The sequence below is a fragment of the Parus major genome, chromosome 5 (assembly GCF_001522545.3).
Source record: "Parus major isolate Abel chromosome 5, Parus_major1.1, whole genome shotgun sequence".
NCBI lineage: Eukaryota > Metazoa > Chordata > Aves > Passeriformes > Paridae > Parus > Parus major.
Genome location: NC_031774.1, coordinates 60,076,207 through 60,095,437, shown reverse-complemented (window position 1 = coordinate 60,095,437; position 19,231 = coordinate 60,076,207). Strand labels below are relative to the sequence as shown.

The window sequence follows — 19,231 nt, the reverse complement described above, 5'->3', positions numbered from 1 at the left end:
GTCTTCAAAAAACAATTAAAAACGTTGACTTCTAGAACAGTTCCTGTGCTGTAATTCCTGACAGGTCCTGGAGAGGTTTATCCTGACTCCCAGCCCTGCTCTTCCTCCCCCTCCACAGCTGGGCTGGGGGGTTCTGGGCCTGCACCTTCCCTCTCTCCACAGCCAGGGAATGTTTAGGAGGAAAAACAATTCCACCTTCCCAAAGGAAGAATTCTCCACTGGAACTGCCCTCCTGGAGGCTCTGGAACTGAACCACCCCGGCATTTTCCTGCCCCAAATTCCAGAGCCTTTGCCCAGTGGTGGGGAATGAGTGCTCAAACAGAAGCAGCAGCAGGGGAGGACATTCCTGACCAAATGCCAGCAATTTACTTCCATATTTATCTGCAATTTGTATCAGAGTCCAGCTAAACCACCAGGAATGCAGGTCCTGGGTGTTGGAATTCAGTCCTGGTGGGGCTGTGTCAGTCTGTCCCAGCCCCAGGTCCGAGCCCCCAGCATGGAGTCACTTCTTCTTCACGTTCTGGAGGTGAGGTGCAGACACTTTCACCTTCCCAGGAATATTTCTTGACAAATCGGTGTCCTAGGAAAGATGGAAGAGGAGCAAGTGACCACAGCAGGAAAGCAGGAGGAGCCTGGGGATGATCCCTTTCCTTGGCCCTGGCTGGGAGAGGGGGGCACAGGACACCTCCAGCCTCAACTCCCAGTGCAAGCAGCTGCCCCAGCCCCAGGAATTCCCTCTCCCAAACCCAGAGGGTTCCTTGGCAGATGCTGCTTTTGTCAGAGGAGTGACAATGCTGAAACAAAAGGCCCCAGTGCTGCCACTGAGGCTCAGTTCCTCGTGGTCCTCACCAGCCCAGGCAGCACAGCTTTCCCAGAGAAGCTGGGAATTGTCCAAGGCCAGGCTGGGCATGGGGGCTCAGAACAGCCTGGGATAGAGGGAGATGTCCCTGCCCATGGAGTGGGGTGGTTTTTAAGAGCCTTTCCACCCCAAACCATTGCAGGACTCTCTGACCTTCCCCAGGAGTACTGACAAACTCCACTGCTAAAAATACCCAACAGCAACACTGAGTTTTGGCAGCATTTCCTCCCAAAATGGCACCTGTGGACATTTTGCTGCTGCTTTGCAGACCCTGCAGAGGAAGCCTCACCTTCACGCTGCGGAACAGGTCCTTTTCTCGTGCACTGGCTTCTTTGGACTGCATAAAATTGTGCAAGGCGATCTTGGCAGCTGGAAAAACACAGGGAAGAGTGAAACAGCCTGGAAAAGCACACTGGCTTCAGCAGGCAGAGCACAAGAAAGGATTCGGGGCTCTCAGACCATACCTTTGCCCTTCTTCTGCGTGCCTGGAGTGAGCTTGACTTTATACCTGCCCAAAGGAAAGGTTTCTGTGAATGAAACAAAGTCAGCCTGTCCCCTCCCAGGAAGGTGCTGCCACTCACTTGTAGTTGGTCATGGCTGTGTAGGGAGCACAGACGGGGACAGCAAAGAGCAGGATGTCCTCGGGGTGAGGCTGCCCAGTCAGGGAGTCCAGCAGGGCCTCGCTGTCCTGGGAGACAAAAAGCTCCACTGGGAGCAGGCCCTGTGCTCAGCCCTCCCTGGAGGCTCGGGGCAGGAGGTGGGAACAGGCAGCCTTTAAGGTCCCTTCCAACCCAAACCATTCCGTGGTTCCATGAGACTGGCATGGAATTCCCAAGGCAGGATTTGTGACTGATCCTGTTTCATCACTAAAATCAGCAAATCCTTTGCTGGATCTTGGTTTTGAGCCCCCCAATGGAGTTACAGGGTCACCCAAAGCTTCCCCCAGCAGACACTGTTATCTTCCTCCATTAAAGAATTTAAAGGAATTCACTTATTCCCAGCCCTGGGCAACACCCACAGGCTGTAATTACACAGAAGTAATTACTGAAAAGTTTGAAGCAATTTTGTATGTAAATAAACTCAGCTAAAGAACCTACACTGCTCACTGTGTCATCCTCCAGCCCAGAGCCACCAGGACAAAAACCATGGAGCCAGCTCTGGGTTTATGGAGGATGTGGAGATGAACAGGGCAGGAAGAAAAGGAGGTGAAATTTTAGAAATACAATTAAGGTTGGTTCAGACAGTCCTGGAGGATTCCCACATGCCACAGCCCCCACGTCAGCACTTGGAGAACTGAGCATTTACCTCCAGTCCTGGCTGCTCCTGGTCCTGCTCCTCCTGCACACACAGACAAACAGAGGACACATCAGGGCTGCAGAAACCACAGAGCTGCTGCTTCCTCCCCTGCCCCAAACAAACTCTTTAATCAGCAGGCCCCAGAAAGCCCCATTCTTCCTGCAGAGAGAACTGAACTTGTTTCACAACCAAGGGAAGAGCAGCACTACTGCTGTCTATCCCCAACGCAGCACTTTGCCGTGGGTGGGAGGGTGGAGTGTTTCTTTCCAACCTCTCATTTGCCTGGCACACGCCGAGCTGGGAGGAGGGAGATGAGGCTCAGAGATACCAAAGCCCAACAACAGGGCTGGGAGCTCGCTTACATCTGGCTGTGCTGGGAACAGGATGAGCACAGGGATTGCTGCACGGCTTTGGGCTGCTCTGGGAATCTCCCTGAGCCCTGGCCACAGACACAGAGCTCTCCACAGTGCCCAAAATCCGTGAGGAGCTGCTCAGCCTCCGGGGTGAGAGAACTACACAGCCAGGAGAGCCCCAGCAAGGGACAGACACACGGACAGGTGAAGACAACAGAGAGCTGCTCATCTCACCCTGTTCCGCACCTTCCCATCGTCCTGCCCATCCCACTCCTCACCTTCTCCTCCTGCAGCTCATCCAGGGCTGCCTCCTGTGCCTCGTGCAGCAGAATTCCTGCTGGGAGGGTCTCCCTGCCCCCTCCAGCTGCACGACGCAGGGGTTTGGTTTTCTGCTGTTGCTTCTTTGCTGCCTCTTCTTTTGTCTTCCCCTTCTTCCCTTTTTTCCCTTTGTCCTCCCTGTTGGAGCCTGCAGACTGTGGTGACACAGGGGGTCAGGGCTGGTGGCCAGAGCCACCACAGCCCAGGGAAGGCACAACCCCCCCTCACCCCCAGCAGCTTCATGATGAGCTCCCGGTCCTCCTCGTCCTGGTCCCTGTATTTCTCCTTCATTTTCTTCATCTTACTCTGCAGGAGGAAACACCACAGCTTCAGAAATGACAACTTTTAGCACTTTTGCAACCACAGATGCTGACCCCACATGCTCTTTTCTTTCCCAATATCCCAAACTCTGTCAGAGCAATTCACCAGAAACCATGGGACAGTGAGCTCTGTGCTTCATCCTGAAACCACTCAAAGCACCAGGCAGCCATGGGTGTCTGGGAAATCTGGGATTTCTGTCCATACTCCCATGCCAACAGCTCAGCCCAGGGTCCCTGCCCACCTTCTGGCCCCGCTTGATGGGCTGAGGGGCTGGAGCAGCCTTGTGGCTGTTGGGAGCAGCCGTGGGTTGGGTCTCTGTCTCCGTCTCCTTCTGCTTCTCTTCAGGCAGCTCCGAGTTCTCAGAGTTGTTCTGCTGCTTCTTTTTCTTCATTTCTCTAAGGAGAACAATCACAACATCCTCATTTGTTGTGATGAGAGAGGCTGCTGCTCTCCTGACAGCATTCCCACCCTGCTTCCCTGCCACAGGGATCCAGAAGAACACTGGGAACAGCCCCTCCTCAGAAAAACCTCTCCATCCCATGAGTCAAACTGTTCCCAGCCAGCATTCCCAAAGGACAGGAGCAGCACCTCACCCTGGAAATACAGGATGGAAAATGGGCTCCCAGCCCAGGCTGAGAGGGGATACAGAAGTGCCTGTGCCCAGGACCTGGGCAGGGAATGGGGAAGAGGAATTTGCCCAGAGCAGCTGTGGCTGCCCCTGGATCCCTGCACGTGTCCAAGGCCAGGCTGGACAGGGCTTGGAGCATCCTGGGACAGTGGAAGATGTCCCTGCCATGGTAGAGGGGTGGAATGAGATAGGATTTAAGGTCTAAACCTTAAACCTTTTAAGGTCTAAACCTTGCCCTAAACCAAGACAAGGTCCTTTCCAACCCAAACCATCCTGGGATTCCCTGGAGCCCCAGTGGCTCTCACCTCCTCTCCTTGGCAGAGAGGTGCCTGCGGCCCTGGGCCCTGCTGTCGCTCTGAGGAGGGAAAGGCAGTTTAGGGCAGATCCTGGCCAGCACATCCCACTGCTCTGGGCCACCCATCGGAGCCAGGACCTTACCAAGTTGGGCTCTTCCTCTTTGGGGATGATTTTCTGCAGGGATCTGTGGGGAGATGGAAAAGGAGCTCATCAGCAGGTCTAGGGCAGTTCACCATGGATGCACCAAACTTGGGCAGCTTGGTTGTAACTTTCAGCTTTCTAGAGCTTGGCAATCCCAGTTTTGGTGACTGGAAAAGGCAGGAATACTGGGATTCACTTTAGAAAACAATCTCAGCTCTGTGCCAGCTCCTCTCAGGCACACACAAACAACAGACACAGCCTGAGCACCAAGGGAGCCCCAGTGTGCAGCCTCCCAGGCACACAGCCCCACGAGCACCCACCCACTCCCTGCTCCTTGCACCCTCTAAAGAATCCCACTTCCAGGGACAACAGGGACACGAGCTCATCCCTCGTGTAGAGCAGAGCCAGCTCAGGGCTCAGCTTCTCAGCTCTGAGCAGCCCTGAAAGGAAAATGAGGCAGCATTCCCACTGCTGAGCACAGAAAGAAGGGATTGGCACCACATCCCAGCCTTGTCCTGGCAGTGTTTTAGGAGACCCTCAGGTGCCCCCAGCTGCTGCTTCTCTCACCTCTGGGACTGAAGGTGTGACAGGTCGATTGTTGTGTCTGGATAATTCACCTCTTCCTCCTTCACCTCCCTCTTGGGCTCTGGATGTTCCTCCTCAGATTCTCCATCGTCCTCCTCGGAATCAGCCTCTGGAGCAGGAGTGTTCCCTGCTCCCTGCTCCAGCTCAGCAACACCCTCCTCACGGCTGCTCTCAGCTGTGGCTTCCACATCCTCTGGAGCTTCCACATCCTCTGGAGCTTCCACATCCTCTGGAGCTTCCTCACCCTCAGCTTTTTCCTCCTCACTGCTGCTGTCTCCTCCATCTGGGGCACACAGGGCAGGAAAACAGAAACACCAAACTGATCCATCATCCCAGGATGGTTTGGGTTGCGAGGGACATTAAATCCCACCCAGTGCTACCCCTGCCATGGCAGGGACACTTCCACTGTCCCAGGCTGCTCCAAATCCCATCCAACCTGGCCTTGGGCACTTCCAGGGATCCAGGGACAGCCACAGCTGCTCTGGGCACCTGTGCCAGGGCCTGCCCACCCACCCAGCCAGGAATTCCTTCCCAATATCCCATCCATCCCTGCCCTCTGGCAGTGTGAAACCAATTCCCCTTTGTTCTATCAGTGATCCAGACTCTGGGATGGCCCAGACCCCGAAGGATCCCCCCAGCAGCACCCACAGCACCCAGTCCCTCCCTCTGTACCTAAAAGCTCCACCTCCTCAGCCACCAGCTCGCTGGCACTGCTGGAAACCGTGTCCACATCCTCGTCCTGGACTTTGACCTTCCTCTCTTCCCGGTGTCTCCAGACACAGCTTTCATCCACCTAAAAACGAGGAGCCTCTGGTGATGTTCACAGAACACCTCACTCAGCTTTTTCTTCCCTTTTTAACACTTTTTGCCATCAAAAGGCAAGAAAACGAAACCAGACCCAAGCGTGCCAACCTCACAAAGTCAGGGTGACACACAGAGCTGCACTCCCAGATTCCCTGAACATTTCCATGCCCCAAACAGAGCTGGGATAACAACCCTGGCACAGGCAGGAAGGTCCAGAGTCTGTTTGAAATGCAGACAGTGCTCACTGGGCTGAGATGGAAATGAAAGCAGAGGCATTATCAGCAAGAAGCCTTTTATGGGATTTGTCCCAGTGGGAAAAGAAGTAATTGGGAATACACTGATAAGCAAGATGTAGAAAATAAGACCCCCTGCAGCTCAAAGCAAATTACAAAAGCCAGCAGGAGCTGCATGGGAAAAGCTCTACCTTAAACAAGAAGCTGAAGCCCATCATCAGATAGGAAGGTGGAAGGAAATTCTTTTTCCCTGAAAAACAAAGGGAGAGTCTCATGAGGAGGTTTAGCAGTCATGCTGCAGGATGTACTTCCAAAATTCATTTTTATTAGAGGCTTTAGGCTACCAAAAAATTACACTGGGGCTTATTTTATCTCTGGGATGAGAACAGGAGAGCTCAAAAGCAGCTGAGTTAATGAACTTCTGCCCAGAGCTCAGCTCAAAATGCTGCTGCAGCTGCCTGGCATTCAGACTAAGCCATTCCCAAAAGATTTCTGGGAGAAGAGTGGGAACTGCTGCCACTGCAGGACAGCCCAGCACCTTTGGGAAAACATCCCATTCCCACTGTTCCCTTGTGCCTCACCTCGGATCATGAAGCTCCCAGTGGTGAGATATTCTCCCGTGGGGGCAGTTTTAGACACCTAAAAGAAAACCATGATAAACTGTAAAAGATCTCTGTGACAGAGGCAAATGTCAGGTGACAACAGCACCAAGGGAACAATGGTTCAACAAGAGCTGAACTCCTGGGAACAGCTCTGCAGGACTCCACAGCCAAGGGATTCCTCCTCTGCTCTCCTCTGCAGGGAATTCTCCTAAGGGATGTTCCAATCCAATCACACACTGCCAGCACTGTTTTAGGAGTCCTGAGTAACTCAGGAGATAAAGCCAGGACACACTCAGGAGCATTCAGGGAACAAAACCACCACGAGTTTGGTGTGATCTCCACACTCTCACACACAAATTTGATCCACACTCATCATCTCCTGCCTGTGGTTACACCCCAGTTCCTGGGATGCTGTGTTGGGAAGCTCCTGCCTGATGCTCACCTGGCTGTGGGAGACCCACCAGGCGCTGGTGACCACGCGGGCGTCCCAGGCAGCGCTGTAGCACAGGGCCATGGTCCCGGCCTCCGTCAGCGTCCGCGGCGGGATGGGCTCACCTGGGAACAGCCATTCCATTAAATCCTGCCCTAATCCAGCCTGGGAAGCCCAGGAAGGACTGATTCCCATCCCAAGGGAAGGCACTGCCAGCTCAGGGCCCCACAGGTACCTGAGGGGTTCTTGATCACGCAGCTGGTGGCTCCGTGCAGATCCGCGTGCACGTAGATGTCCCCTGGGAAACAGGAGGCTGCAGTCAGATCCACACATCCCTGGAGCCAGGGAAGTCTCCAGTGTTAGATGGAAATGCCTGGTCTGGCTGCAAGGGGCAGGGTGGGGACACAGGAGCCTTTCAGTCCATCCTTGTCACAGGGAGAATCAGCTCCTCCGCTCCTGAGGGGAGCCCATCCGAGCTGTTCTCACCCCACGGCACCAGAGGAACTCCCATCACCAAAATTCCCTTTGAGCCAAGGCCCAGCTCAAGGACAAAGCAGAGAGACCTTCCCAAGTCACTCCTGGACATTCACAGGACTGGGAAAGAAGAGGAAAGCACACCTCCCCTCCGTGGGCTCACCTGGTTTGAGGTAGCGCTTCACGATCAGCTCGTTCTGCTGCTGATCCCTGCCAGCAATCACCAGGTAATTCTCAGAGCTGATGAACCACAGGAACTTCTCAAACCTGCCAAATTCCAGCAAATCCAGGGTGTGAGAAACACCTGGAACTAACAGGACACCGCACAGGTGGTTTTGGATACCAAACTCAGAATATCCATCTCACATCTACAATTTATGACACTGGAAATATTTTTATTTCCATCCACAGGCCTGGGATGTAAAAACAAGGCATGGGACAACTACAGCATCACTGGCAGTGAGATCTGGAGATGGAATAAGAAGTACCATCACCAAAGTCCTCCTATTTACTTTTCTTTTAATATTTCAGCCTAATTTAATCACCTAATTTAATAATTTAATAATTTAATAATTAGGTGATTAAAAGCTTTGAGGTTTAATTTCATTTGTTTGTTGTTTTTTAAAGCACAGAATGGTTTGGGTTGGAAGGGACCTTAAAGCTCATCCAGTCCCACTGGACCACACCTTCCCCTATCCCAGGTTGCTCCAAGCCTGGCCTTGGACACTTCCAGGGATCCAGGGGCAGCCACAGCTGCTACCCCTGGGAACCATTCTGGGATTCTCTGACTTTGTGAAGCACCTTTAAGGAGATTCCACCCAAAGTGCAGTGCTCAGAAATCCTAAATAGCTCCACTCCTACTCCAGGAAAGATCCATTCTGCCACAGGACATGAGAGGATGATGGAGCTGTACTTGCCAATAGACCTTTCTGGCTTTCTGGATGGTGGTGACTGTCTGAACTTCCCTCAGGGTTTGCTTTGTCTTCTTCTCAGCTGATTTAAAAGCCTGTTTGGACAGAAAGCACCGTCAGCATCCAGCAGGAATCACAGAATTCCTGACTGAACACCAGGAAAGTTGGTAGGGAATGGCTCTGCTTGATGACAGGCTCCAGCCAGCCCTGCCCCTGTGAGACAGCTGCTCTTACAACTCCACCCTGCAGAGCTGCTCCCTGAAATGGGCAGCTCTCAGAATGGAGGGATTCCCACTAATTTTCCACTCCAAGTCCTGGTCTGTCAGAACCTCCACCTGTTCTGAGTATTCCCAATCCACTGGTGGAAGAGGAGGATCCATCAGGGATCTGCAATCCTCCACTGAGCTCAAAATGTCAAGAATGAAACAACCCTGGGTGATTGTTTTGCCCTTTCCTGTTTTGTTAGGGCTGCTCAGATCAGGTCATGATTTCCCCCTGAGCATTTGCAAGGATTTTCCTTTTAAATATTTTCTAAAATCCAAGGAAAAAAAAATACCTTTTCTGCAGCTTCCACTGTTTTCTGAGTTTTCTTGGCTGCGTGTCTTTTGTGATCATAGTACCTGTGAAACACAAGTGTTCATCCCTGAAATCCCAGCAGATCCATCCCTTTATCCTTGTCCCACTTATCCCAGGCTTCTGCTTTTTGTTCCATGGGCAGACCTGGACTCCAAATTCAATCAGTGTGACAGGCACAGAGCAGCTGCTCTGCACCAGGGGACCAAGGAAATTCCCATCCCAGAGCTCAGGACAAGCTGACATTTCAATTTTTAACTCTGATTTTTAACAAGATATCCCAAAACCCTTCCTCCTGCAGTATTATCACCAACAACTGCACACCCAGAGAAAATCCTCCTACAAAAACACACATTTACTGAAAAAAAAAATCTTACTTTTTGGCATTGGCATAGGCAGACAAATTGAGATCAACATCAACCAATAAGGGTTTGTTTTTCTGAGGTTTCTTCAACTGTTTGGTTTTATTCTTTTTCTTTTTTCCTTTTGGTTCTTCTGTTTCTTCCTTCTCTACATCAGCATCATCCTCCTCCTCCTCTTCCTCTTCAGAAAACACATAGGGGTTCCTAAAAACACACAACATCAGGAGATTAAGATGAAAATAACTGGTTAATTTTTAATCCTTGGTGCAAAGTGCTCTTAATTTAATACTTAATATTTAATTAATTGAATACTTTAACTCAGAAGTTTGGGAATGGCCTAAGGAGCCTCTGAACCCTTCACTCTGTGCAGACACAGGAAGCCCTGGAATGCTTCATGTGCCAACCACTTTTTGTCAGTCAGATTTGGGAGGAAAAAAGAAAACAAAAGCAGAAGACAAAGAGCCTAGTTTTCCCAAGCCAAGGAAGTGACTAAAAACAAGTTTATTCTATAAACAGACATTTCTGAAACAGAGGTTAACTAAAAATCCACAGATCAACTCTGCCACGTCCCAGCTTTTATATCACAACTTGTGGGTATAAAAAAAGCTATTTTGGGGTATTTTTTGATCTCTCAGCTCGTGCTGCAGGCACTCACCTCAGCAGCATGGTGATGTGGTTTGTCTGCAGCTTTAACTCTTTGATTGCCATGGCCACGGGGTCCCCCTGGGCCTGGGCCTCTTTGACGATGGCGCCGATCTCGGTCCAGTCGATCTGGTTGGCCAAGGCGCTCCGGACCACCTGGATGGCTCTGTCCACCACCTCCAGGTTCATCTCTATCAGCTCTCCCTTCAGCTTATCAGCTTCCTTGGGGAAAGGAGGAGCTTGCAGCCACTGCAGCTAAGCACGTGCTCAGCAAGGGGTTTTTTTTTAAAAAATGGAAGCAGTGGTGAAGAAATCCAAGAACGGATCCCAACTCCAGTGCTGCCAATCCCTGGAAGTGTTCCAGGCCAGGCTGGAGCTACCTGGATTCCCATGGATTCCCTCCCAACCAAACCATCCCCTGGTGCTGTGATTGTGCATTTTTTTTCAAATTAAAACCCAAAATCTGTCTTACCTGAGCCTGCTGGAGAGCTTCCAGTCTGTGCTCATGGTCCCTACGGACATTTTCAAGTTTCTTCAATGCTTGTTTTTCCTTTTAAATACAAGATGGCCAAAAAAGAAATAGAAATATAAATCCAAATGGCATCAGGTAATCACTGCAAGAAGCAAGAGAAGCCTCTGGAAATCTGGGAGCAGTCCCAGCTGCTCAGGCCTGGATCAGGACCCACCTGCTGCAAGGCCTTCAGATCAATCTTCTGCCCCTCCAGCTTGGAGTAGAACTCATCTGTGGCCTGCAGGAGAGAATTGGGTTGGAGAATCCCCAGGCCTGACTCAGAGCAGGCAGAGTCAACACTAGAAGAGGTGCCAGAGGCTGAAACAACCTCCAGGAGCTTTCTCCATTTCCCTTCCCGTGGGATGAGTCCAGCAGGACACTCAGGGCTGTGTCTCACCACAAACACAGATGAAAAAGCAATGGCTCACCTTTTTTTTTGCTAAGAAATGATGGAAAAGAAACTGCTTTGGTTCAGATTAAAGGGTTGCAAAGCCAAGCTCCTGCTGCTTCACTGGGTCACTTAGAAAACACAAAGACCCAGAATGCCTAAGAACAGCTCCTGGTGTGCCAGCTGTGCTTGAAGCACAGGGTGAGGAAGCTTTGGGGCTGTTCAGATCATCAGAGAGACTTTGGACAAGGGATGGAGGGACAGGACACAGGGAATGGCTTCCCACTGCCACAGGGATGGGAGACTGGGAAGGAATTCCTGGCTGAGAGGGTGAGGAAGGCCTGGAATGGAATTCCCAGAGCAGCTGTGGCTGCCCCTGGATTCCTGGCAGTGTCCAAGGCCAGGCTGGATGGAATTGGAGCAGCCTGGGATAGGGGAAGGAGGAGGAATGACAGGAGGTGGAATGGGATGGGATTTGAGCCCCTTCCAGCCCAAACCAGTCTGGGACTCTGTGATCAGTGAAGGAGATGACAGAAACTCAGGCAGGAAGCAGGGCAGGAGTGTGGAGTGGGAATTCTGGAGCTCAAGGTCAGGAACAAGAGGCAATGAATGACTCCAGAGGTTCATGAGGCGAGGAGCAGAAAGCCCAAGGAAACACCAAAGAAGAGGTCTGAGGCTTTCAGAGCAGTAACAGGAGAAGTGTAAATGTGATTCTGTCCCAGGTGTTAACTCCACAGACAACTCAGCTCCAGCTCTCCAGAAATAAAACATTTGGGATCCTCTGATTGCAAACTTGCACCTCCCTCACAGGTTCCACACTCCAGGATCTGAGCTCAGGAGCCAGCACTGCCCAGCTGCAGCCCCAAAGTCCTGTCTGAGCTGGTCTTTTCTCATCAAGCATTCATCCATAAATGAATCATCCTTTCCAAAGTCTCTGCTTTCATTAACAAGCCCTGATCTGTGTTTTAATTAGTCTTTGTAGCAGCAGTCAATTCAAGCACTTAAGTACAGCATCAGCAAAAGCACTGTACCTTATTGAATGAGTCAAATTCCAAGTAGGGACATTTTGAATGTTGAGAAAACAAGAAAGGATGAAATTCCTCATATCTGTAAAATACACATTTGATATTATCACCTGAAAACTAATTTCTGTTATGCAGACTAGTAGAAAAAAAGGGAAGAAATACTTCAGATATTTACGTGTAGATGTCTTCTGCTGGTTTATCTGGTTCCAGACTTGGCTTTTTCTCCCTTTTCTGGATAACATAACCCTGAAAGAATACAAAAATAGCATTTGTCTGTGGAAAGGCTTAGATATCACCAATAAATAATTCCAGCAGGGAACCTTGTGCCTGACCCACTGCCTCGTCTTGACTCCAATTTCTTCTGGAAAAAGAAGAGAACTTCTTCCAACCCTCAGGATTATCCCATAAATGCAGAGTTCATGTGCAGAATTTATTACAGAACCTATTAAAACCCAAGTGCAAATCTCCCAGGATTTATACAATCTGCCTGTGAATTATTTAATTGCTGCCCAGCCTGTGGAAAGAAGCAATTTTTATTCCACCTCAGCAGCACCTGAGAGCCAGGAATAAAATCCACAGCTGGGAACAGCAGGAATTGCACATCCTGAGGAATTCCTGCTTGTCATTTTAACTCTGCAATTCCAAATAATTGATAACCCACCCCAGACCCACCTTTCCACTGAAGTTGTCAGTGAGGGCCATGTATTCCTCTGCTTTCTCTAGAGCTGAAAGAACCTTTTCAAGGTTTTCTGAAGAGAAAACAGCAGAAATATTTCATCCCTGGTGCTTCACTCCAGCAATTATTGCTCACTTTGAACAGGAGTCTAAGTTTACATCTGGGAAATTTTTAATATGAAAATCTATTTAGATGCTTTTAGCACATAATTATTCAAGTTTCAGAAGGAAGAAAAGGTCCCACAAATACCAGGACTTCACGAAACTAAAGCAGCTGAGCATAAACCATGTGAGAAGTTATTTTTTTACAGCACCACAATGCAGCAGGAAGGAAAAAATCCTCTGGATTTATGGCAAATATAAAGCACAAGAGGAAAGTAAGACTGCAGGATTAAATAAGAATGATTTTATTACCCAAATCTTTAATTTCCCAATAAATGTAAAGCTGCTACTTTAGCAAATCCCCAGTGTTTGCTACAAACATTTGGATGTTAATTCTTCTTGTCAAACACCCTTTGCACAACCTCATGGGTGAGGTGCTATCTCACTCTAAAACCATTTAAACTACAGGAACAATCTGATATTTTATCTCCAGTTTATGCAATAATCAAGAGTTTTAACTCAAACAAGACTGGTTGCCAAGCTAAAAACATTAAAAATAAAACCACACGGTGACAACCACAGGTTTAGTCATCAATTTGGGAAAAAAAACACTACACAGATATAAAAATCCCCTCATTTGTGGCCCAGCCTTTAAAATATTACACCTTTTTTTTCCAGATGTTGATCTATTTTGACAGCTCCAGAAAATCCAGCTTCTATAAGGCAGTGCTCAATGAGTGTGGCTCCATAAGCTGTTAAAAAACAAAAAAGAAATAAAGAAGGATCATCTGCAGAAAATATTCACAATTTGCATTAAAAAAAATAAATCTGGACACAAGAGTGTGAGAAGAGTGAGAAGTGCCAAAAATCAGGGAAGGGGCAGGAGGAGAGGGTGAGAAACAGCCAAAATTCCCACAAAGGGAAAAAAATTGTGGGGATTTTAGAGTGGAGCAGCTGTGCCTGGTAATGGGATCAGTAACACCACGTGAGGTCGAGGTTTCCTATGTGACAGGATCAGAAATACCAAATTCCAGCATGGATCCAGCAAAACTGGGATCAATCATTACAATTATTACAACAATCATTAGCAATTACACAGTAATATTATGATGATAGCAATTATTCAGGGTGGAGAAAGAAAGGGAAAAGGGTGGTGAAAAGGAGAATCAGGAGATGGGGAAAGTAATGCTTAGGTGTGATTGGAGCTGTTCAGGAAATTCTCTGCTCCAGCAGCGTTGCCAGGTCAGGAGGAAAACCCAGCTTGTTCTGATGACCTCACACAAGACAAATTTGGTTCTGTGCTCAGGAAAATCTGACTTTACACCTACAGCTCCTATTTGGTACCAGGATGGTGCAAAATGCCCCAAGCAGAGCTGCAGCAGAGCCACTGCCAGGCCCAACTCTGTGCAGATGCCTTGGAATCAATAAATCCCCATTTCCCAAGGCAGCCTGGGCTAGGGGAAGGTCTTCATGCCCATGGCAGGGATGGAATGAGATGAGCTTTAAGGTCCCCTCCAATCCAAACCACTCCAGACTTCTGTGAGAAGCTATCCAAATTTTCCAGCATGACATAACACACATTGAGTGACCTCATTTCATCTTCTAACAAAGACTAATTACTTACGAAGGAGTGGGTTAAGAACCCTCTTCAGCTGTTCCCCTTTGGGTGCATTTGAAATGATTTCAGTTAACCTGCAGGAGAAAATGGAGAGTTGCAACCCCAAAGAATCATGTGTTTTAAAACAACACTGCATTGCTTAGAAGCTACAAAACATATCCATTCCTTGAAAAATGAAACTAAAACTGGCCTGTAATATGTGAGGAACCACCCAAAGATTCTCACAGATCTGAGGAATTTGGGTTTATCCCAATAAATCCACCATTTACAAGCTCTGAAACTGAAATTACCTGTCCAGGGTTGGCAGAGGCACAGGAACTTTTGCACTGCCCACAATAAATTCACTAGTTTATAAGCTCTGAAACTGAAATTACCTGTCCAGGGTTGGCAGAGGCACAGGAACTTTTGCACTGCCCACAACAAATACACCATTTATGAGCTCTGAAATTGAAATTACCTGTCCAGGGTTGGCAGAGGCACAGGAACTTTTGCACTGCCCACAACAAATACACCATTTATGAGCTCTGAAATTGAAATTACCTGTCCAGGGTTGGCAGAGGCACAGGAACCTTTGCACTGTCCACTGGGTACCGCTCCCGGACCGCAAACCTGACGTCGTCGGCCTCGTCCGTGCGGAACCTCAGGATGTTGAGGATGAGGTACTCGTGGTCGGTGAGGACAACGTTCCCCTGGGGGCACAGGGACCCTCAGCAAGGCCAGCCCGGTGTCCCTGCCCCGGGGGACACTGCAGGAGCCTCCCTCACCCTGTCATAGAGCTCCAGGATCAGGTGGTAGGCGGCCTGCTCGCTGCCGAACTGCAGGTCCACGATGCGGTCGATGCCCAGCTGGCTGACGCTCACCAACCTCCGCGTCTTCAAATGCTTCCGGCACTGCGGGACACGCCTCCTGTTTGAGCCTCTCCGTTTCTCAGCTTTAAACCCTAAAATTCCTGTCAGCTACTGCTCTCCTGATTTATCCAGACAAAACAATTCCTCTCTAGGCCTTGGACTCAAGGACACTTCACTGGCTCGGGCCCTCAAAAATGTAAACAACAGTGAATTAATTAGAGGGGCAAACTTGGAGTAAGTGACTTCATTACCTGGAGTTGTAATTGGACAATTAAGCTCTGGCATGCAAATAGACCAAGCTTTTATCTGTCAAAAAACCTCGTGTTGCTGTCCCACCTGGGTGTGGTTCCTGTGAGGCTCCTGCACTGCCCAAGGTGTGCCCTTTGAGGGCCTTTCCACAAATCCCTACCTTTACCCTTTAACTCTGTCTGGCCTCTGTTCTGGATAGTCTGTCCAAGCATCAGAGGGGTGGGAAAAATGTCTGGAAAACATCTGGAAACATCTGGGAATGGCTTGGCTATAGAGCCCTGCAGCACCAACCACTTCCTATTTAATTCAAATATCACAGGAGTAAAAATGTTGGTGCTCACCAAAGTAACACCTTCAATTTTATAATTAGAAATATAACTGACCCCAATTCTTAACACTTAGACTTTTTTTTCCATGTTGTTTGTTTAGCTCAAGGGAGTAGCTGGTTCAAATCCTAAGAGTTTCCTTTAAAGAAAGTCTTTCTTAAAGTAAAGAGAACTGGGATTATCCCTGTATCCATGTCTGCCATGGAAAACCATCCCAGGGAATCTCTGCTGAGACATTTCTGGCTGCACACAGATCCATGGGAGCCATCCCAGGCTGTATCCCCATGGATCTACCCATGGATGCACCTGCAGCAGCCCAGCCTAAGAGCCTGGAGCAAGGCCTGAACCCCCAGAGCTCAGCAGAATGAACAGAGGACTCTGTACCACAGGGTGCTGCATCCAGCAACTGAAAATTCACACAAACCAACTGGAATGACAAAGATTTAGTTGGAGCAACATTCCAGAAGGTCTGGGAGGTCCAGAAGACATCCAGGTGATCTGCAGTAGTTTTTATAAATTTAAATATTCACTGTTTCAGGCACTGAACATCACTGATGTGACCCCAAGCCTGTGTTTGCTCTCCCCTTGTCCTCAGCCACCCGCTGGATCAGGATTCACCAGGATAACCCTTCCCTATTTTCTTGCCTCCAAGGACAGAGCATGAACATTCCTTCCTGATAGCCAGACACTTTATTAAAAAACAAACTCTGGAGAGTTTACCTTCATGGCAAAGCTCGATGGCATCATGTTCTTTGGCCACTCAAACTCCGTCAGGTGGATGCGGATCCCGGATTCCAGCAGCAGCGTGGCCTTGCAGTCCGGCCTGGGGACAAAACAAAGGAGCTGCACCCCAAAATCCCCAGGGATCCCTTCCAAGTGAGGATATTCTGGGATTCCACATGGCACAGGAGCAGCCACCCCACCACCCACCGGTTTGCAGAGTGGTTCCCTTTCCATATCCCATTTCCTAAGAACTTTTTTGGTAAAAATTACTGCATTTTACTAAAAACCAGCAGAATTTAATTGAAAACAAGTCAGAAATTACTGCAGACAATTTAAAAAAAATCTAGTTTACACAGCATTTTTAAAGAATTTTTAAATAAAGTTGTTTAAAGCTCTTACTTTTGCAGGCGAATGAGATAGGTCTTGTTATCCACATCATAAACATTGTTCACTCTCATCCCCAACAAGCTGCCAAAAGGAAAACAAGGAATGCTTTGGAGAATCCAAAACACAACTGGCTGGGGAAATCCCAGTAATGAAATGAAAGTACACAGAAGGGCAAGTTATGATAAATTACCAAGGAGTACCCAAAAGGGCAGCAAAGGAAGATTAATGGAATGAGATGGAAGCAACAACCATGGAGAGATGGAGAAACTGCTCTTAAAACACAGCAATGAAGAGAGGGAGAAAATGAGATGGAGACATTTGTATTAATGGATAAAATGCAGAAAGCTGCCAGTTCCTGCTCCTCTTTGTGGCAGGGATGCAGAATGTACTGGTTGTACTGGTTATACTGGGGCTCCTCTGCCAGCACAGGGCACCAGTGATCCCAGTAAGAGCACTGAACTGGCCCGGGGGTGTCAGTCTCTCCCTTCAGAGTGGGGCTGCACATGCAGAGCGCCCTGGACAACAGGAATGTGTCAGAGCTCCACAGGGATGAGAGGAGCTTCCCAAATGGAAAACTGGGAATGTTCACCTGGAGAGGAGAAGGATCCAGGGAGAGCTCAGAGCCCCTTGCAGGGCCTGAAGGGGCTCCAGGAGAGCTGGAGATGGACTGGGGACAAGGGATGGAGGGACAGGACACAGGGAATGGCTCCCAGTGCCAGAGGGCAGGGATGGATGGGAGATTGGGAATTGGGAATTCCTGGCTGGGCTGGAATTCCCAGAGAAGCTGTGGCTGCCCTTGGATCTCTGGAAGTGTCCAAGGCCAGGTTGGATGGGGTTTGGAGCAGCCTGGGACAGTGGAAGGTGTCCCTCCATGGCAGGGGTGGGATGGGATGTTCAGAGGGGCTGAGGGGGTTCTGCAGAGCCCAGGCAGGGCAGTGCTGAGGGGCTGAGCTGGGAGAGCAGGACACGATGGAGGAGCAGAGTCCGCACAGCCCTGAGCCTACGGCGGGGCGGGGAAGCCGAGCCAGGACCAGGACCACGGCCAGGAGGAGCGGGGACACAACCAGAACCAGAACCAGAACCAGGACGAGCAGCAGGAGCAGCGGCAGGACCAAGACCCACCGGGCCGGGCCGCGCTCCCCGGGTCCGCACGGGCGGGGAGTGCCGGTACCTCTGCCGCAGCTCGGCGAGCACCGCGCGGATATCGACGGTGCTGAAGCGGGACTTCATGGCGCCGGTACCGCCCGCCGAGACCGGCAGGGATCCCGGCCCTTCACAGCTCCGGGCTCCTCAAAGCTCCCGGCCCCTCACAGCTCCCGGCGCTCCGCGGCCGCCCCGCGCCTGCGCCCACGGCCGCTACGGGTCGCGCCCGGCGCCAATCCCCGGCGCTCCGCGGCCGCGCATGGGCCGAGCCGGGAGCTGCGATGCCGCGCGCGACCGACAGGAGGCGCTGTGAGCGCGGGAACTCTGAGGGGGAGCGCGGCGAGCGGGACCCAGGGGTGACGAACAGTGTCCGGGGGTGACAAAAAACGTCCGGGGGTGACAAAAAAGGGTCCGTGTATGACCAAAGGGCCCCGGGAGAGGGTGGTAAAAGGGGGATAAAAAGGGGCGCGAGAGGGTCCCGTGTGTGACAAAGGGGTCCCGTGTGTCTCTGTTGAGCAGGGCAGAGGAGGCCGCGTGTGTCCGTGTCGGGCAGCAGAGGGATCCCGCGGGACCCCTTGGTTCCGTGTGTTGTGGAGATGTGTGATTTGAGGTGAGATTTGTGTGTGAGGTTTGGTGGGCGCTGTGCATGGAGTAATTGAGCGGCGCGGGGTGGGGTGCGGTGTTGGGGCAGTAGGAGGCGGTGTTTGCGCGTGTTGGGGTGGGGGCGAAAAGGGGGATTCGAGGGGATTGTGGTGTATTTGGGGTGCGGTGGGGCAAAAGGGGAGCCCGCGTGTCTCTGTGTTGCCCAGGCTACGCTGGCGTGGCTATTCACAGGCGCGATCCCGCTACTGACCGCCACGGGAGCTTTGACCTGCTCCGTCTCCGACCTGGGCCGGTTCACCCCTCCTTAGTCAACCTGGTGTCCCGCAGCTCCCCGCGGGTCACCATATTGATGGCGGCCTTAGCTTGGACGCCCGCTCGGCACAGCGCACGGCAGCCCAGAACTCCTGGGCTCAAGCGATCCGTCGGGCTCAGCCTCCCCGGCAGCTGGGACTACAGGCGCGCGCCACCGCGCCCGGCGCTGCCTGCCCGCTCCGCCGGCGATACGGCTTCTGCGGAGCCGCCCCCGGCCCGCCTCCCGCTGCTCCTGATCCTCCCCCTGATCCTCCCCCTGCTCCTCCTCCTCTCCTTTCCCTCCTCTTCCACCGTCTCTCCTCTGCTTTCTCCTCCTCGTCTTCTTCCTCCTTCTTTTCCTTTGTCCTTTCCCCCCTTCTCTTCCCTGCCCCTTTCCCCTTTTCTTTCCCCCTTTCCATTTCTCCTTCCCCTCCTCCTTTCTCCTTTCTCCATTGCCCTTCCCTTCCTCCTTTTCTTTCCCCATTTCCCTTCTTCCCTCTTCTCCTTTTCCTT

General features: G+C 50.7%; 1 protein-coding gene across 2 annotated transcripts; it reads right to left on the bottom strand.

Moving 5' to 3' along the window:
* Nucleotides 1-339: 339 nt before the first annotated feature.
* NEMF (nuclear export mediator factor) lies at nt 340-18,022 on the bottom strand. 2 transcript variants are annotated; one of them, XM_015631649.1, is made up of 33 exons: nt 17,853-18,022; nt 16,694-16,762; nt 16,292-16,394; nt 14,913-15,038; nt 14,689-14,837; nt 14,155-14,222; nt 13,196-13,282; nt 12,426-12,502; nt 11,929-11,999; nt 11,760-11,835; nt 10,516-10,578; nt 10,302-10,379; nt 9,843-10,051; nt 9,203-9,391; nt 8,809-8,872; nt 8,259-8,347; nt 7,505-7,608; nt 7,103-7,165; nt 6,880-6,992; nt 6,417-6,474; nt 6,027-6,085; nt 5,471-5,591; nt 4,781-5,081; nt 4,214-4,256; nt 4,081-4,130; nt 3,389-3,542; nt 3,055-3,132; nt 2,787-2,981; nt 2,165-2,263; nt 1,441-1,547; nt 1,324-1,367; nt 1,149-1,228; nt 340-580 (listed from the first exon to the last, which is right to left on the bottom strand). In XM_015631649.1, exons 1-33 carry the CDS (start codon nt 17,909-17,911, stop codon nt 503-505), a joined length of 3,324 nt encoding a protein of 1,107 aa, XP_015487135.1. In that variant the 5' UTR covers nt 17,912-18,022; the 3' UTR covers nt 340-502. The 2 variants fall into 2 exon arrangements, with proteins under 2 accessions (XP_015487135.1, XP_015487136.1); XM_015631650.1 differs by having other exon boundaries at nt 2,165-2,197.
* Between the last annotated feature and the right edge of the window lie 1,209 nt (nt 18,023-19,231).

Bases quoted from the DNA above. Each gene is read 5' to 3' on its own strand.
- NEMF (XM_015631649.1), bottom strand. From the start codon at position 17,911: ATGAAGTCCCGCTTCAGCACCGTCGATATCCGCGCGGTGCTCGCCGAG. The intron at 16,763-17,852 runs GTACCGGCACTC...TCCTTTTGGCAG, and splicing joins CTCGCCGAGCTGCGGCAGAG to CTTGTTGGGGATGAGAGTGA. The intron at 8,348-8,808 runs GTATTTTTTTTT...CTGTCCAAACAG, and splicing joins CAGTGGAAGCTGCAGAAAAG to GCTTTTAAATCAGCTGAGAA.